At 35.8% G+C, this 26363-nt stretch overlaps 1 protein-coding gene across 2 annotated transcripts in view; it reads right to left on the minus strand.

Annotated features, from left to right (window-relative positions):
* Positions 1-26363, minus strand: part of CHCHD3 (coiled-coil-helix-coiled-coil-helix domain containing 3) — a 267860-nt gene that overhangs the window by 194791 nt on the left and 46706 nt on the right. For both annotated transcript variants that reach the window (XM_069461831.1, XM_069461832.1), the window contains exon 3: positions 18377-18458. In XM_069461831.1, the coding sequence (XP_069317932.1) occupies positions 18377-18458 (82 nt within the window). The remainder of the gene's footprint in view (positions 1-18376; positions 18459-26363) is intronic.

Here is a 26363-nt window from a genome sequence, read left to right on the forward strand (position 1 = left end):
GATCCCTCCAACTCCAAAAGACATTAACTTTTGGCCCCTGTTGTTTTTCTCCATAATTTAGGTGGATTTGATATTTGATAATTTAGATAGGTTTGCTACTGGTAGAAATCCATGATAATTAGGCTTTCCTAGTACTAAAATAATTTTATTTGTATAGGTAACAGTTCACAAAGAGCATTCTTTATATAGAGATAACCTGGATGAAAGTATGCACTACAAAAAAAAAAAAAAAAGGAATAAAAGACCACTCATAAAAAGACAATCAGAGGCTACAATAATGCTTCAATTTCTAATTCATTTTTAGCTTGCCTTAATAGAATTAACTCAGAATGGGAGTACTATTTAAATAGGGACACATTTACAAATTCTCTTTCTTTTCAAATATCTATAGAACCCTTACTAAAATTGTTCTTCCATTTAATGTTACACAATAATGACCGTCTCCCGAAACCTTCATATACAATATACTCATATCAGCAGTAAATGTTGCAATGATATTAACTTCTCTTCTTTAAATAGTGATTGAGCAAGAATAAAAATGAAAATGACTGACATTGTTATACAGCTTCATTATGGTTTCCAGAGTGAAATGAAATGCCCAAGTTATTGAAAAATAAAATATGTATTTGAATTTCTAGGAGCTGCATACGTATGTGAGCAAGGAAATGGGGTAGAAAAAGATGTAAGCAACCAATGAGGTCAATCTGGATAGTTCATGAAAAAATAAATCCTAAAAGCATTAAGAATCTGTATACGTAAATATATATATATATGTATATATAAACTTAATCAAGATGAAATTCAGAAGGCAGTATCTCAGGTAAGATAAATGTTTCAAAGGCAATATGCAACACTATTTGCAGAAGATAGTACAATGTGAAACTCCCACTGTTGCCAAATTGGTAAAAATTCCCTTAAGACTCATGTATAGGGCTAAAAGGTGTACAGAGTTGGCAAACATGCTCTTAAAATAGCTAGAGATCTGTTTGCTTTCAAAATGGGCTTCAAATGGTAAATTAAACTCTCAGGGTTTGGGTCAGTCCCATGAGAATACAAGACAGATCATTAGTTTTTAAAAGCAAAGTTAAGAATAACAAATGCCACAATTGAGCCTTTATTTTTATCTGTGTGAGACACATAAAACTAAAGATCTTATATGACTCAAAAATGTGGTAAATGAGGAAATGATAATTTTGTCACTGTCCTTCACATATGACAGTGGAAAAGCACCATTTGGCTGTAAAGACCAATTTTGGTTTTTTTACTTACCATGACAATGCATTGAAATTTAGTTATCACATTCAAATCCACAGTCTTTTGTTTAACACTTGCTGAGACTCAGTGTTTTAACTCAAGCTCTTGCCCAAAGTGACCAGCTACCTTTGGTGACTATCTAGCCCACCTGTTTTACTACTACAAATATACCTGCTGAGACAAAAACAGATTGAGTAGAGTAAAAATAGATTGAATGGGAACATATGACATCATTTTTATAAATCACAAAACACTGACCCTTTTCAAAACGTCAAGCACATTAGCGAGTCCTGATGAAAATAGTTTCCACTAGAAAGTCAACACTTAGAATTTTGGACCTGAAAGATACCTTAAAAATTTAATAGGAGAATCAATGTGCTGCCAGGGAAAAACTATCAAAACACAACCAGACTTATCAATTTTTCTATATATCTTGTAAATTAGCCTATCCATGCTTCAGAGTTCATGAAAGGTAGGACTGATTGCAAAGGTGGGCCGTGAGTGCAAGGTAAGTGTCAGAAAAGCCAGCTTATAAGTAAAGGTTACAACTCAAATAAAACCAAGACTTAAAACTCTCCAACCTAAAGGTTGGGTACTAATCCCATGGTAGAAACTGGGTTATGATGTATGTCCAAAAAGAGCCTGAAAACAACAGGACAATAAAGACACTGGAACAATTAAGTGTTAGATGAAAGATTAAGAGTAGAAAAGCAACGTGAAGCAGGAACTGGGGCAGGAAAGGAGAGGCGGCAAAAGAAACTTTTTAAAGAGCATAATACTCCACAATGAGGAAAATTTTCAAATGCAGGTAACTTTATTTGGGTTCAGTGATCTATGGAGACTGATCATCTTGATTCGGCAAACTGAAAAAAAGTACGTTTTGGGTACTGCTGACTTAACATTTGTATCACACCCTCATTGTCATATTTGGAAGAACGAGGGAGTTCATTCAAGAGATTAACAGTTACAGTAGAAGTAGCCGTGGTAACAGTAATCATTCTTATTTTATTCTTATTAAAAATAGCATTATAAAAGTTCACAGGTTCAATGAAATTTCAATATATTAGTTTATCTCTACAACAAAAATAGAATGGAAATAGTATAATATAGTGTTTATAACTGTTTATTCCATTTTTAAATATCAGAAAACTGAGCTTACAGAAACTGTGTATCATTCATGCTCGGTGAATAAGCAGAGAAGGCAGGGCCAGAATTTAGATCTTCTGACTCCCAATGCCAGGTTATTTTTGTTAATTAATTAATTGAAATGAAAGCACTAAAATTTCTTCCATCCTTAAAATGCTATTTTTGTGTTCATTATATTAAATCAGCATTATGTGGGTGAAGGGAGAAGAGCATGTATGTCTCTAGGCTCATGCTCACTCCAGGATGAACCTGAACAGTGAACTACATAGACCTGCTCACCTGCTATTAGTTTGGAATCAAGAAAAGATCTAGCAAAAATATTTATTTATATTTTCAGAATAATAAGATTAATACATATAATAAAAACTGTGCAAATTTAAAAAGGAATTTAGAAATCAGGTCAGCATATAAAGAAACAAAAAAAACAGAAATATAAGTTACATAATTCTTTAAGCCTAGAATTCAGCCACTGATTTCACTTCCCATAGATTTTTCATTTCAGTCTTCAAATGTATTTGATTTTCCTTATTTTATGTATAGCAAACAAAAGGTAAACACCATGTTATCTTTCAAAAGATGACAGAATGGTCAAATTCAATATTCAACAAATATTTATTTAGTACCCACGATGTACAAGGCATTGTTTTATTTATAAAACTGGAAATATCTCAACGCTGGTTTATTTCTTCTCTGACACTTGATCTTATAACACAATCATACATTCACAGATACACATGGTGTTGATCAGTTAACTGAAGCGGATTTAGGACAGCTCTACTGTGGAGATGCTATAAATATTGAGCCCGTTCCAGGGCAACTGAACTCCTACCAGCTAAATATTGTATCTCACCTACTGCATACCTATGGTACCTCACCAGCCATGTACAGGTCTCAGTGACAGGATTTTATGTCTATAGACAGCTAATAAGAAAACATTATTCAAGTTACATATTTTTAAACTATATTGACTTAACAATAAACCAAAATGATCTGTAAAGTATTTACTAAGTACCTAAATTTTCATAGTGCTGAAACAACAAAAAGACTATTCCATCCCACTAGGAACCACCGAGTTAAATTAATGAAAATACTAACCAAATAAATAGATATGATAAGGCATGATAAAATGCTTTTATAATTATGTTCCCAAAATTTGCAGCAGTGAGAAAAAAAAACAGGGACTCATACTTGTAGGCAGTTAAGTAGCACAATTTCTTGAGGGCAATCTGGCAATAATAATATTTTATATAACCTTTGACCTAGTAATTCCACTTCTAGGAATTTACCCTAAGGAAATAATACTGGTATGTGTAAATTTAATAACAAGGATATTCAATGCAGAGTGTTCATAATAGTGAAACATTCCGAGCCATTTATTTGGAAGCCTAATAGTAAACTACCATCAAGTTATATATGTACTAATGAAACATGTTCATGATATATCGTAAGAGCAAAAATAAAGCAGCTCATAAAAGCAATAAGGACAATATGATACCACTGCTGTTGTTTTCTTCTCATGTTTATATGCCTGCATACCAAAATATTTACAGTGGTTTTGTGTGAATAGTGAGATTATGGGTGGTTTTCATTTTCTTCATTTTGTTTAGCTGCATTTTTATTTTCTATACAGTGTGCATTATTTTCGTAATTAGAAAAAAAAAACATTTCTTATTACTATCATGTGCCTTGTGATTTTCACTTTAATTTACTGATATTCTCAGGTACCAGGAAGATCCGGGTGCGGTGATAATAAAACCCAGAAAGCAGAACTGGCTACAATAAAAAATTGACTATGAAGCCAGGTAAAAGAAGCGAGAGGAGGCAGACCCCAGAGAGACCTCCTTCATCATTCCAGTGTCTTCAGTTATCGTCCTGTTGTTCTCAGTCTCTTTTCAAACATATATCATTACTCAGTTCCTACTGTGGGATAGTTAACCTGACCTCTAAGCTGTACAGTTTTAAATCTTGGTTTTATCTGATTTTTTCCTTTACTTATATGGCTTGCTTTTCTGACACTTACCGTTTGTGACCCTAGCAAGCAGGGCTGGTGGCCAGGAAACAATTCTTACCAAACGCCTTGCCCACTACCAGCAGTGAACAGAAAGGCAGCAGTATCACCACTGCTGCTGACTCCACATCCCTCCAGCATTTAAAGACTCAAGGATAGAGAGAAACTAGCTACTCTCCGGACCTCCTTATGGACGCCCTGCTACAGCTCTGCTGAGCCTCCCCGCCTGCCCCTCGTGCTACAATACATGTATCCCAACCTTCTGATTCTTTAGCTTCTTGATTAATTTACTTGCCCTTTCAAAATGGCCTTTAATTCATTACAGCCTTCCTGGAATTACTGTCTGGCTTCTCAACATGTGATATCAGATGTCCCATAAACAACAGCACTATTACATTAAAACCATGGATTAGATCCAAGCATCCTATTTCTCCCCAGGCCTATTAACTTGATGTTCTACAGGTTGAATCTCATTTAATTTGCCATTTACAGGATAACCTTTCCAGGTATATCTCTCAAAGTCCTTCCTGTTGTTCTGGATACCTCTTAATATCTGTATGTAGGGGGAAATCATCTGAGTGAAGTAAGAAAATTAACTTTGTATTTTTCCTAATGGAAAAAAACTGGAGGAGATGAGCACAGAGTGCAACCAGCTCATGACTGGACAACATCCTTACGGTGACTGCCTTCCTGAGTGAAACGTGAATGGCCCCACACTGTGAAAAGCAATAAATATTTCTGTCTTTGAAATAACAAGGCTGAGTGATCAAAGGGGTCAGGTAAGGAGATTTCCTATTCTTCAACATTTTGCCATTAGCTATACTAGAAAAGACAGCTAGCTGTCTTTATGCACAGAACCGTCACCAAATGTCCCCAGACTCGGCAGATTAAATTATCGATGGTTTTCAATACTGGAAAAAACAAATCAATCAAAAGGATTCTTTTCTGTTGTTTACACAAATGCAGAAAAGCAAAAAAAAAAAAAAAAAATCTAATATCTAATTTGGTGGTGAGGGGAAGAGATACTCTCACATGTCAAAGCAAGGACAACAGTATTTTCACCAAAAATAAAGAAAAAAAATTAACTTTTTCACCTTCGTAACATCTCAAAGTCTTATAATGCATAAGAATGTTAAATACATACAGATAACAGTGGCCATAAAAAATGCCTGAGACAAATTTAAATGACCACCATAACAAAGAATTTGATCTTTTCTCTGTGTATTCTCCCTAGGCTTATGTCAGTAAACTAGAATAAACATGTTATTAAAAGAGAATCAATAGGCAGCTTTAAAATATACAGTACCACAAAAGGTCAAGCCCTGGTATCGATTTTAATATAACATTTTTTTGTGCAGCTTCCCAAAGGGTTCTTTTCTAATATTGTTCTTCATTTTTCTCTCACTTTGTTCCCTGACTGGTGAATTTGTTGTTCTTGTCTGCAGAAAGCTGTCTAAAGCTGAGTTTGCTGAGCATGTGTCATTCCCATAACAGCTGGAAAATGAAAAACAAAAAAGAACAAAAAAATCCACCAAAACAAAAAACCCTCAAAAACATTTAAAGGTAGTGAGTAGGAGGACAGACACAACAGGGCAGGAAGTAAGAGACAACTTTTAACTCAAAATGTACAAGAACAGGCTGCATCTCAGAACACTGTACCCTTTTGCCTTCCCTGGTGCCTTGAGAGGGACCTGATTCCCAGGTGCCAAGGAGGCTGAGGGGACAGTAAGGAAAGAGATGATCTGTCAGGTTTCAACAACAACAAACTCTCACCAAACCAAGGAAAGAATGCAAAGTTTCAGGACACAAATCCATGTTATTACAGACTTCTCTTGAACTTAAAGCACCTGGGTTCATGGAAACTAATCAGAGGTATATGACCATACGGACACAAAAGACTTCCTGACTTCTGTCCCAACAGTCAAGGTTCAAAGACTTATACGAAACATGTTCTGGTTCAGTCTCATATAAAATATTAAATGCATAATGTATGTTTCACATGTAGTTACAAATTTTGAGTATGTTTTTAGCTAACAATAAAAATAGTCCCAAAGCCTATACTATATTCACATACTGTCAGGTTTTCATTTTTAGACAATGCTCATTAAAAATGAAGCAAACTAATCAACTGCCTCGGGACAGGATGGAAAAGCAGACCATTTTTGCATAAGCCACCTGAAACCAAAAAGATACTGCCCCTGGAATCATAAATGCAGTCCCCACAACAAAAAAATGAAAGCAAATTACGCCTTCTAGAAGGGAAGACATGAATCACAGTTGCTTCCTATGAACAATGAAAACTTGAAGAGGCAGCAGAATATTGGGAAACAGGCTTGGAGGAAAGGAGAACTGGATTTGAATCCTGATGCCACCCTTTGTCAGTAACAGTCTAGGGCAAGGTACTCAACTTCTCCAGGCTGCTTTCTGATTGTAAAATAAACCCGTAGACAGCAGAGCTACCATGCCCATTTGCTCCCCAGTTTGATGGGGGTAGGGGTATCACTCAATCTTAGATCCTAGGGGACAACGTGAGGGGCGTCATTTTGTAGTCCACAATACAGGCGAAAGCAGACCTCATCAGAGGGCTCTGGGGGAGTTCAGAGCTAGTGTATACACATGTACCAGCCCAGTGCCTGGTACTCAGTGGATGATCATTAAATAGCAGTTGCTGTTGTCATATGATGACTCTCCTGCCTCCTTTTCCTTTTGGACAAATTCTATCCTGTTCAATCTATTTAGCCACAACAGTAAAATATTATGATAATTTAGTAATACAGTATTTTTGGGACCTCCTATATGACAAACAATAAGTTTTGCCCTCATAGACCCAGTGCAGGACACAGACAAGAAACAGATGAAGTATTGCAAAGAAACATAAAGCAGGAAAAGGACAGCCAGGGTGAGAGGACAGGAAAGAAAGAAGAGTTATTTTAGACAAAATGACCAGGCAAAGCCTCTCTGTGGGGTTATTTGAGAAGAACTGAGGATAATAAGAGGGAGCCACCCATGCAAAATAGGAGCTGCAAGTATTTATTATGTGCAAAAGCTGTAGGCACAGGCAGGCTTGGCAGCCAGTGTGGCTGAAGCGCTCAATGAGAGGGGCTAAGAGAGGTGGTTCAGGTGTTTGAGTGTCTAAATGCATGACAGTAGCAGGGGGCTAGAAGGGCAGGGGAAAGGTCTTGGACTTTATGTGAAATCTGATGAAAAACTATTAGAGGGTTTTAAGCAAAGAAACCAACATAACTCAAAATACAGTTTTTAAAGCACACTAACCTAACACTGCTTTGTGAAAAACAGAGTCTAGAGGACAAGAGTAGCCCTGTGCAGGTGACTCTGCAACAGTGCAAGCGAGAAATGATAATGGCTTAGACCAGGGTTTCTCAACCTCAGCACTTCTGACATTTCAAACCAAATGATTCTCTGCTGCAGGGACTGTCCTGTGCCTTGTGGGATATTTAGCAGCATCCCTGGCCTCTACTTGATAGACACCAGTAGTACTCCCCATGTTGTGACAACCTAAAGGGTCTCTAGACATGGTCAAAAGTCCCATGGGGGAAGGGAGCAAAATCTCCTGCCACTGAGAACAACTGGTTTAGACTATGGTTAGACTAGAAATGGTTAGAGGTAATGGATTTGTAATATATTTTTAAAGCATAAACACCAGGGCCAAGTAATTGGAAGGGGGAAAACAGGGGCATAAAGGCAGGAAGAAGGAATTAAGAATACTCAGTAATCAAAATTCTGATGTTACCTTCAACTTTTTGTTAGATTACCATTATTCATATTTTCGGTAGTTTGAGGAAAATCTAAGACAAATCTACATGGGTCTACAAAATAACAAGTTACAAAAACTCACTTGGATAATAGTTTGAGCTTCTTTTCTTTAATTCTATAAAAACTGAATTGTACAGTTGACAGATGTATTCATAAAGAAATGCACAATTTCTAACATATTACAGCAAATCTACAGAAATATTAATTTTACCCACTATTTGACAGTATTTTGACAGTTTCATTTCAAAACATAGTCATATGAATTAAAAAAACAAAAACACCAAAAAAGTCCTTTCATTTGTGAATTTCTTTTCAAACTAAGTTCCTTATTTATTGAGCTCCATAATCAAGGCATAGCTGACTGTGCTGAAACCTATAAAACATAAACCTTCAGGAAGTTTCAAAAGAGGCTCACATAGAGCGTTCAGACAGACATAAAATAGGTAACATAACTGTTGAACCAGCAAATAATTTAGCCTCTGAGACACAGTCTAGTGGAGTAATGATGAGTATGGGTGGCTTCAGATGCAGACTGCTTGGTTTCAAGTCTCAACTCTTCTACTATCTCAATAGGTGACTATAGGCAAGGAAGCCTCTATGTTTCAGCCACTTCCTCTACAAAAATGAGGGGACCAGCAGGTCAGAATGTGCCTCGTAGGGTTGCTGTGAGGAATGATCAATGTGTGCAAAGTGCTTGGACAAGTGCTTGGGACAAAGGAAGTATTCAAAAACTGTTAGCTATTACTATTATCTATGATTACTTATTACTACATATTATTACCATTACTAGTATTACTTTTCCTAGTGAAAGTAGACTTAAATGGCATTTATTATCAGAGCTAAAGTCTGCTTGAGATATATATATACTAACATGGGAAGAGAGATCACAATATATGATTGAGTAGAAAAAAAAAGTTATGCAACATTATTCAGTCTCATTTGTTTTAAAAACAAACTATATATAACATTGTTAAGAATATATTTCCCCTAAGGCATGAATGTATATGTGATATGACGGGTGTAAGAGTAGAGGAGGGGAAGGAGAAAGACAACTGGCTTTACTCTTCTGTATTATCTGAATTTCTACAATAGGTATATATTCCTTTGGGAATTTTTTTTCCTAAGAAACCAACATTATCCATGATTTCAATAGTTTGAGGAATGACCTTTCTATGTCAAACCTACCTGGTTCTATACAAATAATGAAAGAGTTGCAGAAAATCTGATGGATATGGGTTTTTTAAATTATAGATATTTCTCACATTAAATCAGTGGTTTCAACTGAATTTTCTCGATACTGTTTTGGTGTGGTTTGGTTTTATCTATCAACTCCATCAGGAAGCCAAAATGCATTTTAATTTATACTTTTTTTTTCAGACAGTGTCTTGCTCTGTTGCCCAGGCTAGAGTGCAGTGGCGCCATCACAGCTCACGGCCACCTCCAACTTCTGGGCTAAAGCAATCCTCCTACCTCAGCCTCCTGAGTAGCTGGGACTACAGGCGTGTGCCACCACACCCAGCTAATAATTTGTGGATTTTTAAGAGATTTTTGTTTTAATTTAAATCAGCGTTCACATAATGGCCCCAAGAAATAAGGAATTTAAAGATCCATTCTGGTAAGTTGTGAAGGAACTTAAATTAAATCATTAATTAAAAATTTTAAGTGGTTAACCTTTATTTTTATACTTTAGAGCTGACACCAAAATCATAGAAAATTATTTTAATGGAATAACTTGAAAAACTTTCCAAATGAAATGGTTGAAACCTCGAGGAGTTAGTTTATATGAAAGGAAGCAATTGTAAATAATATGTAACTAAAAAATTACTCCTTTGCTAGCTGCACACATTTCGACAGAGAAATTCAATATTCTAATTCCAAAGGCAAATTGTCCCAGATGCTCGTTTTTTAATTGATTTAAAACCATATAAGTTTGTAGACTACAGGTAGTAACTGTGACTATCATGCAAAAGGCAAATAATAGCAACAACAAACACTGCAAGCCAAAAACCCAACATATCCAGCAACACAACCAATACAAAAATAATAGAACGAGTGTCTCCTGTTTTCAAAAAACGGTCTAAGAATGAATATAGAAGGAGAATTGCAAATTTTTCCCCTCTGCAATCATTTATTAAAGTAAACCCTGTGCCTCTATTGCTTCCTGACTCCTAGAGAGAGGCTGACAAATTCCCCCGCTGTGAAAGGTGCCCAACCTGCTCCGCTGAATGAAGCAGATCGCTAGTGAGCACACGTGTGCCTTGCTGGCCAGAAGCAGACCCTCATTTCTGAAGTTCATGAGGCAGGGGACCATCTGCTTCCACATATTCCCCACTGTGCTATCATGAAAAACGTCCCAGTCTTGAGCTAACAAGAACTGAACTAACAAGAAATTCAAACTGCCACCATCAGTGAAGACGTGTACATAAACAAGCATTTAAAAATAAGGTACATCTTGGGGGGACGGGCGGGACATGGGCAATATATAAAACCTGAACCTTTGTATCCCCATAATAAGCTGAAATAAAAAAAATAAAAATAAGGTACAGCCTAAATAAGAAAAGAATATTAAATTTAAACAAAGATTCTCAAGAGAGTTTGGTCCTAAAAGAAGTTTTAAAACTATCATACAGAGCAGCTGTCCAGATCTAATAACCAGGAGCACACAACAGAGGTCATTTTTAAGAGAACTTTTATTTACTAACGGTTTAGAAGAGAAAATCCAAGTAAATGTTTCGATGCTCTTTCCCACAATTGTAAATGAAAGATTTTTAAGGAAAGTGTTCACTGCCCACATAAAAATGGATACTATACGGTGTTTAAGGGTGTGAACTCTACAAAGACTTGGATTTAAATCCCAGCCCCACCACTTACTAGATATGAATTTGGTCAAGTTTCTTAGCCTCTCTAATTCCTCACTTATAAAGTGGGGAAAATGTTAATAGTAATACCTACCCAATAGAGGTGTTATGAGGATGAAATGAGTCAGAATATATAAAATGCTTAACAGTACTTAGCACACAGTTAACAGAAGAGAATGGCAAATGGGTGCAGTGGCTTATGCCTGTAGTTCCAGTACTTTGGGAGGCTGAGGTGGGAGGATCGCATGAAGCCAGGAGTTCAAGGATGCAGTGAACTATGGTTGCACCACTGCACTCCAGCCTGGGTATCAGAGCAAGACCCTGTCTCTAAAATAAATAAACAATAATTTAAAAAGGAAGATAACATTGATTTTTGTTCATTGGTTTTTAATTGGGCACATGGGTCCTGTACTCTGAAATCATTCTCACAGATTATATGTGACTCCAGTATAGATATTCTACATGCACGTCACCTATAAACTATGAGGAAAGTTTTCATCAAAGACAAATGATAACTCCTCCTTGGTAAAAATGGGATAAAAAAGAATATAGGCTCTTTCAATAAAATATTTGACAGAAGCTTAAGATGAGCTATTCTTAACAGTTTTCCCCAACCAGGAAAAGAAGGAGAGTAGGATTATTAAACAGGAAAAGGTACCAATGTTTAGAAATATAATCCTGAGATAAAACTTATGTTTGATTTGTAACTATTCATACACAGCCCATACTCCTTTTCAGCCCCAGGCTCTGTTGGCAAAGCTATTGGGGGGAGGGGGGAGGGGCTCCTGTGTATTTCTCTAGTATTTCCAGAGTGAACTGCCCACACAGAAGGACCTCATGCTCTTCTACACTATTCCTAACATGGCATTACCAGCAGGATCCACAGATGGCTTCCAGAAGGCCCAGGACTGGGAACCAGCTAGGGCGAGGCCCAGCCTACGTGGATCACTGCCCACAACCATGGACTTCCAGACTTAAGGAAATGGACAGCAGGACACTGCCCACCCACCTTTTCAAACAGAAACAGAACTGGGTCTGTCCAACAAATGTTACTTGGATGAGAAAAGTATATTCCTCATACACAGTGTCCAAACTTGAGAGAAAATGATCCTGACTAAAGTTTTCTTGAACAAAGTCCCAATTAGCATAAGGGCCTGAAAAGATGATTCCCAGGTCTCCAGGAAGGAAAAACGAAACAAAGGGCTCACAGAGCTCTAAGTCAGAGCTCTGACAGCACTTAAATCAGCTTTATATCCGGTTCCATGTTGGATTCCATTGAAAAATGTTTACATAATGATGAGAGACAATATGATTCTATCACCTCAGCAATAAACTGGGTAGGGCTATATGGCAGTCCAATTCTAGTCTGGTTCTGCTGCTAACTGAAAAACTTTACTGATCTGTCTATCTCAGTCATCTGTTTGTATAAAATAGTGAATACTGACAATTAACAATAATAATTTATGAAAGAAATAATAAATGACTTATCGAATATATTACAACTCCATCTCCTCTTAAAAACAGTACAACTGGATTGTTACAGATAAAGGAGAAACTTCAACAAGGACTACTACGATTATAGAACACTAAGAAACCAATTCCTAGAAACTTCCAAATGCAGAAACCAAGTTTGGCACAAATTACTTCAAACACTACGCTTCATAAGAGAAAACACTATAATCACTGTGAAAAGAAACATTTGAACATGAAGTGGTTGAACATCACTGCTGCTATTACAACCAGTAAAAAAAGTTAGATTTCTATGGCATGCTTGATTGATTCTGGTTTTCCAGGTTTGATATTCTTAACATGTAAAAATAACTTCTCAAACAGGATTCTATAACAGTAAAGCATCAATACAAAAGAAAATTGGATTTGGAAAAAGAAATAAAAAGATATGAATAAAACACAAACTGGATAATCCAACCTTCTATAATTGTTAGTTATAAAAAGGCAATTGTCTCTATTAAAAGTAGAAAAGTACCACTTGAAGAAAAAAGATGAAAGTAGCAGATGGCACAAGATTTCAATACCTAGTACATACACAGCACTTCCAATCATCCTCCAGTGAAAAGTACTGAATGGCTAGGATGTGATCTTCCTGTTAAATTCAGAACTGGTTAGGTCTTTACCAATTGTTAAGCAGAATGAAATGAAAAAGTATGGGCATAAAACAACAGCAGTGCAACAAACGTGAAAAAAAAAAAACAGCTAAAATGGAGTTAATAAGAAAAATAAATCTAAAATAGTGGGATTTTTATACCACAGAATGATCTCTTAATTGTTGGGGCATATAAAGGAATATTTTAGAAATAATGCTAATAAACTGTCCACTACCTCCACTAAAGCCAAACACTGGGAAATACACTCATATCACAGCAGGATGGTGTAGGTTACACCTGGACATCAGGTGTGTGTCATTGAAGAGTGACAACTCAAATACCTGTAATAATCTTCTCTGAAATATTTGTAAATTAAAAGTGAAATTCATTTGTCTGCACCAGTTTTGACTACCATGAGAAAATACTGACTGCTAACTAATCTCTTAACAGTCACTTCAAAACTATACTTTTATGATAAACCTTGATAAATATTAGTTATCAACAATACTCGTTCCATGAAAGTTGTTTTTTTTTTTTAAATTACTATATACCTAAAATTACATGCAGGTTGAAGGTATATAATTTTCATAAACTACTGTGTAATTTGTGTCTATGACAGGAAAACAAATTTCAACACTATACTAAATTAAAACAAAGATTTGTAAGTATCTATAGTCTCTTGTTAATGACTGATTCTAAAGGCATAATTTTTTTGTTTTCATTTTAATATAATAGAAAATATATATACACACACACATAATACAGAACTGTACTTCCTAGAAAAAAGGTTGTTGTCAAGATTTTCTAGTCCCAGTGATTATTCAACTGAACAAATATTTGGAAGAGTTTACTGTGTGAAAGGCACCATGCTAGGTACATGATTTCTTATATTATGTATTTTAAATGTGATACTACCCACAAAACCCTGCTTGTCTCTAGTGGACTTTTTCCTCCTCCCTTTTCCAGCTTTTCTTCCAATGACAGAAAATATCCAATAATAAAATCAAGACAAATTGTTATATAATGAACTTAAACAAAAGGCGCCATCCCTATGAATTTCACCATTACTATGAGAAACTAAAAGGTACAAATAAGTCTTAAGCCCTTATTTGATGATATTAATAATGCTATCAATGGAAAAATAAATGGACTGTGCTATATTCTAACCCAGGTGGCTGATAAAATTTATGACTAATTTATTAAACCACTTATTAAGCCAAAGTAATTATTTTAAGTCTTACCAATCTAATGTAACTTTCTAAGTAATTAAAAGTAGAGGAAAATCTCAGCTGATGTCCATTTAAAAACAGCAAGCACGTAATCTTCATTGATGTACAGCTAGTTACAACATCAAGCAGCTACCCCCTTTCTTCTTGGTTTCTTGAAGAAAGGTTATTAAAACGGAAACACTTCCACTTGCTTTTCTAGGTAAAGAGGTGAAATTCAAATGCCAAAGGTCAGAGGTCTGAAGTAGCCACATTTTTCTTGCTGTCAGAGACTGACTTTTGGAGGTAGGGCACAGGGGAGAAGTAAATCACATTTTAAAAGTCTATACTCAAACTGTAGCATATTATGTCCTTGCTATATATTGGCCTGCTATAGTTACAACACAGTATGGTTAGCTATAATCCAGACACACACTAGAGTATTACAGCAAAAACAGACTGCTGACAGAGGCATTTACTCTCGACTCTCGGTGCACCAAGCAACTATTCTGTCCATTAGACATTTGATAAGCAAAACCATGATTCCAAATTAAACCCAACAATTTTAGTGTGGACTAATCTGTCAGCAATTTTGAGGGGCATTATTTTTTTAACTGCATAATCACTCAAGATTACCATAAAATGGGATAAATCTACGATAAACTGAATTGAAAGTCCACATGTAAATGTTTTTAAAAATGAGAATACAACATATATAGTTACAGTGCTTACAATTAGCTTTATTTTCACTGTGGCCTTAGTAAGAAATCTCCTCCAAGGAAACTTTTAAGTATGCCATGTCTGCATTAGATTTAAGAATGGAGATTTAAAGGAGTTTGGGTAAATTGTAGATGGCTTAATGATATATATATTTATCTCTGAATGGGATCTAAATGTGTGTGGCACCACCAGTCAAAAATGATGAAAAATGGCTTCTGCATTAGGTGGAAGGTAAGGCAAGACAATCAAGAAGTCATTTCAATTTGATTTTTATGGTCTGAACTGTACATAGACTGTATTTCATCAATTCTAGGATGCATATTTTTCTACATTTTAACATGCCTAAAAGCATCTTACAACTGCTGTCTGCCAAGCGGCAGTCCGGCTATAGTTGTCATAGCTTGCACATAAGCATCCAAATTTGCAGAACTAGTGTCAGCAGCTTGGAAAAGTCCCAGGAACAACACTGGAGCAATCTTTTAAGGAATGCTGTGTCGCCACGGTTTTGATGGCACAGAATATGATATTATGCGGAAAAACAAGGACAGCAAGACCCTGAGTCCAAAAGTGATTCAGAAGGATTCAACCCAATGTGAACTGGTTTGAAGAATACCTTAATCCTGGGTTTCTCACTATTGGCACAACTAACATTTTGAGCCAGATAATTCTTTCTGTGGTGGGGAAACACATGGGACTGTCCTGTGCATCACAGAATGTTTAGCAGCATCCCTGGCCTCTATCCACTAGATGCCAATAACACCTGACAAGTTGTGACAACCAAGGTCTCTAAACATTGTCAAATGTCAACCAGGGACCAATATCTCCCCCAGTTGAAAACCACTGCTTTAACCAATTTACTCTACTTTTTCCTTTTCAAGAACATACATATATATATATGTGTGTATTTTAAAAATTCAAAATTAGTCTTAATGAACTGCTTCAATAAGAAAATCTTACAAAATAAGCTATTGTGTTATAATTGGCAGCAATTTTTTTCCTAGTGGTACACCAAATACACTAAAATCTTAAAATCAATCTTCAATTCAATGAAATTCAGCCACCCACCATCCATTTCCCTTTGTTATGGAACCCTCACCCTGATTTCCTTTGAAAGAATTACTTCCTCACTAGGTACAGTTTCAGTATTATTCAGTTCTTCTCTTGCTAACAGTTCTCTAGTTTTCCTTTTGCTTCTGTTGAGCTATATAGCTCAAAATTTCCTTGCTTCTTAAGTTAACCAGAGTTAAGTTTCAGGCTTTCAACCAAACAAACCTAACTAAAACAAGGTCCTTATTCAAGCTATCCTGATAGAAGATATTTCAGAATAATTTCCCCGCCACAAAGTTCATCAGCCTATTAAAACTTGTACTGCTTCTCCTCACCACTCACCACTCGCCACATGAGTAGCGTGAGTAGGGCTGTAGATGAAACAAGAATTGTTAAAACTGTGTGATGAGCTATGAGAATTCATTGTACTCTTCTCCGTTTTTCAATGAGCTTTAAAATTTCTACCAAAAAAGGGTTAAAATGCTAAAAGAAAACTATCACAATCAAAATTAATTCCAAAGTCCTTGTAGAACAAGTTTGCTTGAAACATACATGGATGGGTGCCTATGTCCAGATACTGAGAACTAGTCTACAGGTCTGTGTGCATTTGGGGCGAAAAGAGAAAACTTGGTGAGCAGGGCATGTACAAATAACCATACAATGGCACAAGGAACCACTTTCTAAAACTGCTTACAAGTGTTTACTCAATGTAAGCAACAGATATAAGAATGCATAAATGCTCTGTGACTCTAAAAGTTGCTCCTAAAAGACTGCACATAAAACTTTCTTAATGCTTTTTCTAAAGTTTCTTCCCTGGTAGAAAAAGAAAAAGAGAAAAAAAAAAAAACTATTGATTCTTCTAAGAACTATCACATAGATGAACACACACTTTTTACCAAGATTTGACAGCTGGAAGTTTTCATGAAGGAGGCTTCAAACAAAACATTTTTTATAGAAAAAAATAATATAAAGGCTGTACCACCCTCTGCTCTCCTTAAAGGTGACAGAAAATAAATTCTTTATCGATAGTCATTTGTCCAGGTTACAGCTAGACTGCCAACCCCATTCCACCTGAGATATGAAATTGGCTTTCACTGGCACCTTTTATTCATCTCATCTGCTCTTTCCCTTTCATGGACCAAGGCAGAGCAAATGGGAGCTGAATAATGAAGAAGGAAAAAAAAAAAAAAAAAGAAAACCACAGTGAGTTATTTTAACAAAAAGCCTGCACCATATGGGGAGAAAGGAAGACAAAAAAAAAAAACTTATGTGAAATATAATATAATAAGCAAAGCAAATATGAGAGGCTAACCAAAAAAATCCTTATTAAAATAAAATTCAATTAAAAATAACAAAATTTCAAAGATAAGAAATTCTAACATAATATTTTGATTTTCTTTGCTTCTTAATGAACATGAACTGATTTTTTTTGAATATTTAAACTTCGCTATCTAATTACTAATATATACCAAACCTAATTAAATAATTACAAAGTGCTGCATGGGAAACTATTGAAAGATACGCAGATTTTTTTGGCAGTACTAATTACAATGTGATTTTTAAAACCCTAAGCCAAAACCCTTCTTTATTTCCTGTGAAAATGGTGGTCTTAATCTAAAACTCATATTCTGTTCCATAAGTTTTATACAAATTGGGAGTCAGCTTAGCAGTTTGTCAAAAGGAAGAAATATTAAAGAACATTTTTCACACCTCTCATTCTAGAGATGAAATATTTAAGGCCCATAAAGGTTAAATTATATGTTCAAGGTCCTATGGCCAGTGAGGACTACAATCCAATTCAAAGATTTCTTATATTCAGCTCTCTCAAGCAAAATAGTTGGGCAGTCTAAAACAAAGCAAATACAAAGTAAGCATCTCCTTGGTGGTAAGAATATGTTTGGTGCTCACAGTAAAAAGACATTCATTCACATGATCATATAATCATAATGTTCTGTGCTATATGCAATTTCAGAAATAGCACAGATGGGAAGCACTTTATGTTATCTTGAATTAAAATGTATTCACATATTTTTTATGGAAAAGAATATACTTTAAGTCTTCAAAAGTAGTACTTTTTACCAGAAAAATTAGTCTTGTTTTGTATGTTGCTTTTTTTCAGTTTATAGCTCTTCAACATCTTTTTGATCAGCACACACATAAGGACCTACTTAACTATCTGGGATTCCATTTCATTCTTCTATAAACATATTTGGTAAGTATGACAGGTCCACCAAAATCTCTCTCGGATACCACGAAACTCACCGCTTTTGATTTTCAGCTTCTTTCTTAGCTTGCTCCAATGCCAGCTCCTCAGCTACTCTTCTTTTCAATTCTTCATCAGAAACTAGAATCAATAAACAGTAGAAGGAGATAAAATAAGTGACTTCTTAAAACAAAAGCAAGAAAATACTCAGGAAAACAAAGCTGAGACTAGATCTGAATGGACAAAGTTCTGCCAGGTGGTCAGTGTCTCCTTGGAACTTCCTGAACACTGTGGAAAAGACTAATTAGTGCACTTCAGGAGTAATTTAATCAAGAGTTCCCTGGTGACCTAGAAATTTCCACACCTGCCAAAATTTATAATAAACTCAAAGAGCTCCTTATTGTCCAGTGAGAATTGACAAATTCTTTAAAATGATGTCCTAACATTAAAGTCTGACAATGGTATGTAAGAGGAGGGGAGGCTGTAAGGAAGGTACTTTGGAGAGGAAAATGACACCAAAATCTTCTCACTTCAATAATTAAACACCTAACAAAATCATTTATTACAAAGAGAAAATCATTTCTATTTACATTCATTTTTCCATGATTTGTGAAAAGAGGTATTTATGATTCATGAAAATTTCAAAACCATATCTTTTTGGAATACATGCCATTCAAATTCAAGTGCCAGCAATTGGAGAGAGACACAGCACAGTGCTGAGAACACAGCTGGAGCTTTCTAAATACCTGGTGACTTGATTTGAAACATCTGGTCTTCCCAATTAGAAGATTGTGTACGATATGTTTTGTAAAGGTTCTTACAGCTATAATGGTAAATAAAATGGACAAATTTTATACGCTTCCATGAAAAATAAGCAAAGACTATTACCTCCTCTCACCAGAAACTCGCTACCCAAAATTATGATCAAGAAAGCACCACAGCACTTGGGAGGATCTAGGAATACCCGCAGGATCTAAGTATTATTTCAAATCGCTGAGCTTATTAGATGGAAAACTAGGCAGTACTGTCTCTGCTCTTCAAAGACATGCTATTTAATAACCCCAATATTATAAGTCTTTTGTCTCAGGGTATATGCACAATATTAATTATAATAGAATATGCAAAAGCCTTTCAAAATATTTAGCTGGCATTAGGCAATAACAAGAAGGTATATGAAAGGTCAGAAGGATGTTTTCTCTTAACTGTAGACTATCAGTGAGCAACAACAACATCAAAAGACACCATCAAGAAGGTGAAAAGACAACTCACAGAATGGGAGAAAATATTTGCAAATCATATAGCTGACAAGGGACTTGTATCCAGAGTATACAGATTATACAATATATAAAGAACTCTTATAGCCAAACAACAAAAAGACAACCCAATTAAAAATGGGCAAAGGATATAAATAGGCATTTCTCCAAAGAAGATATATAAATGGCCAATAAGTACGGGAATAGTTGCTCAACATTAGCCATTAGGAAAATGCAAATCAAAACCACAATGATATACCCACTTCAAACCCACTATAATCAAAAGGACAAACAAACAATGTTGATGAAGATGTGAAGAAATTGGAACCCTCACACATTGCTGGTAAAAATGTAAAATGGCTCAGCCACTGTGGAAAACAGTTTGGCAATTCCTCAAAATACTAAGCAGAGTTACAATACGACCCAGCAATTCCATGCTTAGGTACTATAAATACTCAAGAGAATGGAAAACATATGTCTACACAAAAACTTGCACATGAATATTTACAGCAGCATTATTCACAATATCCCAAAAGTGGAGACAACCTAAATGCCCATCAACTGATGAAAGGATAAACAAAATGTGGTATATCCATTCAGTGTAATATTATTTAGCCATAAAAAGTAATGAAGTACTGAGACATGCTACAACATGGATGAACCTTTAAAACATTATGCTACATAAAAGTCAGACACAAAAGGTCACATATTGCATGCTTTCTTTCATTCACTTGAAATTTCTAGAATAGGCAAATCCACAGTCACAGAAAGTAGATTAGTGGTTGCCTGGGGTTGGGGAAAGGGGAAAATGGGGAATGATAGCTAATGGGCAAAGAATTTCTTTTTGAGGTCTTGAAAATATTCTAAAATTAGACTGTGTAATGGTTGCACAACTCTATAAATATACCAAAAACCACTGGACCGTATACTTTTAATGGGTGAACTTTATGGTATGTTAAATGTATCTTAATAAAGCTTTAAAAGAGAGAAAGATAAAGGAAAGAATATAATAAAAAGAACAATGGGAATCAGAGACCAGAGGAAACACTACTTGAGGTCTATTCCTAGTATGGTCATCAACAATCTGGAAAGTTACTATCCACTCTGGGCAGCAAGAGAACAATCTTTTCCCAAGTGATTATTCCCTAGGGACCGTTCCAACTCTATACCAAGCTTCTGTTTTGCTTCTCTCTTATTTCATACTCCATAGCATGAGAAAGATACAAGTCTCTACTTTGAAGAGGTCAAACAAAATCTAGAAAAACACTAGACCAGAGAATTCTATTTGCATTTAGGTAAATATTAGGATTCTTTCTGTATTAAAGATTTTAAAACAATACAAATAACAGCACAGAAACTGCAGATAGTAATAGCTCAGCAGAGTCTTAACAGTTTTTGGTTTTCTAAAAGCCAGACTTAATCTCCCTGAGTTTTGGTTTCCTCATCTAAAAATAGCACACATGGATGAGACTGTCGCTATGAAGTTCCAGACTACACACTCCACAAGGTAATGATTTTCACACTTTCATCTACGTCTCATAAACAAGCAAAACAATGTGACACTAAATTTTTTTCAACTTGTACACAGTCAGTAGCTCCATTAGTAGCAAAAGTTGAAAGAAATATTTTACCTAATTAATACTACTGGATCATACGTTAGGATCAACACACAGTCAAGCCGCATACATAAAATCATGCCGCTTCTCCTAGATTATTTCGAAATCAACAACAAAATTTTTCTCAGGTAAAACTCAATCAGATTGTCAATCAAAATTCAGTTTAATTCAATTAAAAGTAGGCTTCCGTAAAACCTCCAAGTCTAAGTACAAAACACAGAGATCAGTTTTCCAAGTGAGCGGATAAAATAGTCTTGTATCATAATTTTGTTGTTGTCATTTTGGGTTGCTTGTTTGTGCTGTGGTTTGAATGTTTGTCCCCTCCAAAACATCGTGTTGAAACTTAATCCCCAATGTGTTAGTATTGAGAGGTGGGATCTTTAAGAGGTGACGGGGTCATGAGGGCAGAGCCCTCATGAATGGAAGAATCCATCATGGATTAATGAGTTAATGGGTTATCACAGGAGTGGGGCTGGTGGCTTTTTGAGAAGAGCAGGAGAAACCTGAGCTAGCACACTCAGTCCCTCGCCACGTGACACCATGTATCCCCTACGGACTCTGCAGAGTCCCCACCAGTCCACTTTGGACTTCAAAGCCCCCATAACTGTAAGAAATGAATTCCTTTTCTTTATAAATTACTCAGTTTCAGGTATTCTGTTACAAGCAACAGACAATGGACCAAGTTTGTTTCTTCCCACTTTATCAAAGTATAATTGACACATAAAAATTGTATATATTGAAGGTGAACAATGTGATAATTTGATACGTATTGTATAATGATTACCGCAATCAAATCGGCACATTAATCACCACAGAGTTACCATTTGAGGTGGAGGGGGGGTTTGGGGACAGTTCACATTTGCTCTCTTAACAAATTTCTAATAAAAACTGCAATATTATTAACTGAAGTCACCATCTAAAGTTTGACCTCTTTGACCTACATCTCCCTATTTCCCCTACCCCGCAGCCCCTAGTAACCACTGCTCCACTCTCTGCTTCTTTGAGTTCAGCTTTTTTGGATTTCACATGTAAGTGAGAAAATATACTATTTGTCTGTGTCTAGCTTATTTCAACAGCATAATGTCATATCTTCATGGTGCACTTTGTGCCTGTTACACAGGAGTTTCCTACTGGGGAAAAGCCAGACTCAACAGTGAGCTTTTTATTCTGATGCGATCAACCTGAAACGAATGGTGAGGCCTCCATTACCAAACGGGGATGAGGTGGGTGGGAAGGAAGCCATGCAGGTGAGACTGCGGAGAGGAAGTGGTGAGCGGAGAAAATGCAGCTGGGAGGCTTGCCATTTCTTTCTCTATACCCCTCCACCTACCATCTGCTATGGGGTGAGGTGAGAAACAGAGGCAGATAATCCGTGGTATCATCCAGGTAGGAGAGGGAGAAAGGTAGGGAAAGGAAAGCTCCCATGGCCACTGAAAAAGACATGCCCAAATGACCAGCTGGTTGGTATCATTTTCAGTAAGTAAAGGGACCAAACAAAGCACAGCTGTCTTTCTAATGGCGGGGGGGGGGGGGGGGGGGGGGGGGGGGGGGGCGGAATCACAACTTTTGGGTCAAGTCCAAGGTCACAACTGAAAAAGTAATTACCTTAGCTACAACAGAGAATTTAAAATAACAAAAGATAAACCAAGACCTAGCATAAAGAGCTTAAAATCTAAAACAGCAAATCAAAGCACAAGCAGGAAAATAAACCTGTGTGGTAATGGGTTCTGAGCAAATCTGAGCTTTATGTTATTTGCTTTTAAATCAATAGAATACAAAAAGCAACAATATATTTCTTCTGATAAGTCTGATCCAAAGTGGGCAAGAAAAAAGATACACCATTTGGAGACTACTATTTAAAATGGCCTTTCTGGGGGAAAAGAAAAAAAAAACTCTTCAGCTCTCAGGATCTGAACATTTTCTCAAATAAAACTGTTATTAAACTGAAAGGTCAGTGTTTCAGGATGGGCTACTTTAAGAGAAGCACAGGAAAGGCCAACTTTGCCTATTAGCACAGTGAGTTTCCAAGCAGATCTTTAGGAACTGGCAAAATTTGTGAAATGAGAAAAAGAGTAAAAACAAGAAATGTTCAAGCCATATAAATCCGATTTGCCATGGAAATTTGCAAAACTAAAGTTCAGTAAGTATGGTTCCATGGCTTGCACAATCATACACACTCTCCTTTTACAATGTGTTAAGACAAAAGAATGTTTTCTTCACATACTTGGACCCTGTACTTTTTAAATTCTTCTCAGAAACTATTTTAATTTCTTTCTCAATGGCAAATGCATCTTAATGAACACAAGCACTGGCATTTTGTCAATTAGTTACAGATGATAAGACATTGACCATAAAACATCTGAGAAAAAGTCAAGCACTGCAATTGCTTAGTTATAGCAAGTATGGCTCTAACCCCTTTATCTCAAGCCATGATTGAAAATAATAAATGCTTGTATGATTGAAAGCAGCTCATGATTCCTAGTAAAGTTTTGTTTGTTTTTACTAAACAGTGTTTTTTTTTTTCATTTTTTGTGTACTTTATTTCTATTATTATTACATTATAATATATAATGAAATAATTACACAATTCTCCATAGGTTGGGGACCCTTGCTTTAAATCATATACAATCAATTGAGGCTTGCTACCAAAGAGGCTGGGTTGTTACTATTTGAAACACATACAGTAATGAACTGATGGCCATTATTTGTTTTTACTAAACAGTATTCTAAACAAATGTTTTGTCTAGTCCAAGGAGTCTTCTTTACTGATTGCCTACGAATCTTTTGATCTCCTTTAAGTGACCTAAATCTCTAAGCTATAAATTTGGGTTCAGGATCAAATAAGAACTCCAAGATTGCTAACTTTATACTTGATTCTGAGTATTCTTAGGGACTGTGAATACCATGGTCTTATTCCTCAAAGCGTGGCATAAATTCAGTACACCTCACCAGTCTTCTATGTGACAGGTGATGCCCAAATGTCTATGTTTATAAAAACTGGTTAAACTGGAGGTAGGGAGGGAAGGAAAGGGGATGACACTACAATATATTTAAGATAGGTCCTTGAATGGTGAACAGAAAAGACTCTAAAAAATGAAAGGACTTTATGAACTCATAGATTATGAAAAAACAAAAGACGGAAAATTCAACCATGATTTGAAACATACACAGATTCCCTAGACCTCAGGGGACACGCTAATTTCCTTTGTAACTTTTCCCACTTATAATTCTCCTTTCCTTCGTTTTCTTTGCATAATCCTTACGCTATAATTCCCTCCCCAATTACAGTATTTCTTAAACAATCTCTATAAGTTGCTTAATAAAAATTACAGCTTGCCTCTTAGAAAAATGTTTGTTCCTTTGGGATTTTTTTCTTTACTGCATGTCGCTTTCTGATTTCACCATTTGCTAGATACAGGTCATGGCCAATTTTATAAAGCTTATTATTTTCACATGCTAGTTTAAAAACACAGAAGAGAAACTATGAGGATCTATGAGAAGAAAATAAATGTATATAATTACATAATTCAAGCAGCAGATTTTAGATAAAAAACTCTGGCTCTCTCAGGATTGAGATAGCTGAGCTAAAGCTTATACCGGAAGATACAGCCAAATTAAATTTTCAGCTCCATAGAAATACCCATTAATCTTATAATTTCAATAAATTCATTAATATGAAAAGATCATTTATTGTTTAGAAAAATAATAATGGAAGCATCCATGCAATCAACGAAATACAATACATAGTATATTAGAACTAAATGACTCACAGCGTAGGCTGCAGGATAAATCTTGTCCTGCTCCTCATCTTCTAAAAGGTACAGGGTTTGGTTGGAGGAAGTTGAAAGATGACTAGGATAAATCTTAGGGATTAGAAATAAATACGTAACAGTTTGCCATTATACATTTGTGGCACCATCTACTTGGCAGACAAACCTGATTTAAACACACACACACAAACAAAATATATAAGTATGTTCAGCCGACAGTTACCTTCACCATCTCGTAAGGATAATGTATCTTAAGAATGCCTTCAAAAAAAAAATGCCATCTGTCTACTACCTGGCAGGGTAACTGTGGCTACTTACACATTAAAGTTAATGAAGACGGCAGAATGAAAATTCTTAACTGCACATTCATAATCATAAATATTGTATCAGAAGGCACAGTGTTAGGAAGAGTTTGGCAACCTAAACATTAACGGCATCAAGTTAATGGTTTATTTTGTAATATTATTGTTCCATCGGGATTTATGTACCTTTGTAAATTTCTAATTTGACTGGCATACTATGCAAATAATGTCCATTTTATTGTTTGCTTCACAATAACCACTCAGGGAAACCAGCTCCCTGTTCCATTCTCTATAAAAACAAACATCCATACTGGGCTGCAGAAGCTGTATAGCAATGGACAAGCTTGTAATTCATATTCCACAGTTTCCACATTTTTAAGTAGACAATTCGTAAAACCAGTATTGAGAATCAGATACATATAGTATTTCATGTCTTAATACCCTGATTAATAGTTGCAAGATTTCACAAAGCCTCTAGGAAAATAAGATCTATAATTTAAATTAAAAAATAATAATTACCTCTGGATATTGCTTTTTGATACATAGCTTAATTTTTTTTTATTTGTTTCAAAAAATGGATATATTTTATTCACTGGAAATAAAACTATAAATCATATAGAGTTAATTCTCCAACCCCAAATGAAGTACACAAACCCCCCAAACCTGTTTCCATTTAATTCAAATAGTCCTGTGTGACTGTATTCAAAGGTTTCTCCAGGACTCATGAAATGCATAGAGGACCAAGCTGGAAATGCAGGAGGTTCAAGTCTAGTATTGGCTTTGCCACAATCAGTTGTGATTTTGTTCAAAACATTTCACTGCTTTGGGCCATGACTATCTCATCTGTAAAACAAGGGCCCAAACTAGAAAATCTCTAACATTCCTTCTCCTTATATAACTGTGTTAAATGGGAGACTGGTGAATTGGATTCCGGCTTGAGCCTCCACCTCCTCTAGAAAGCCCACTAAAATGAAAGTAAAGGAATAAAATGGTGTATCACTGGCAACACAGACTGTCAGCTGTTTCCCTTTAAGTGACAATATTCATTTGGAGAAACTGTCTCTCAGGTACTTACCTGTGAACTATTAAAAACAGCCTCTAGGCT

Source organism: Eulemur rufifrons, chromosome 29 (genome assembly GCF_041146395.1).
Source record: "Eulemur rufifrons isolate Redbay chromosome 29, OSU_ERuf_1, whole genome shotgun sequence".
Taxonomy (NCBI): domain Eukaryota; kingdom Metazoa; phylum Chordata; class Mammalia; order Primates; family Lemuridae; genus Eulemur; species Eulemur rufifrons.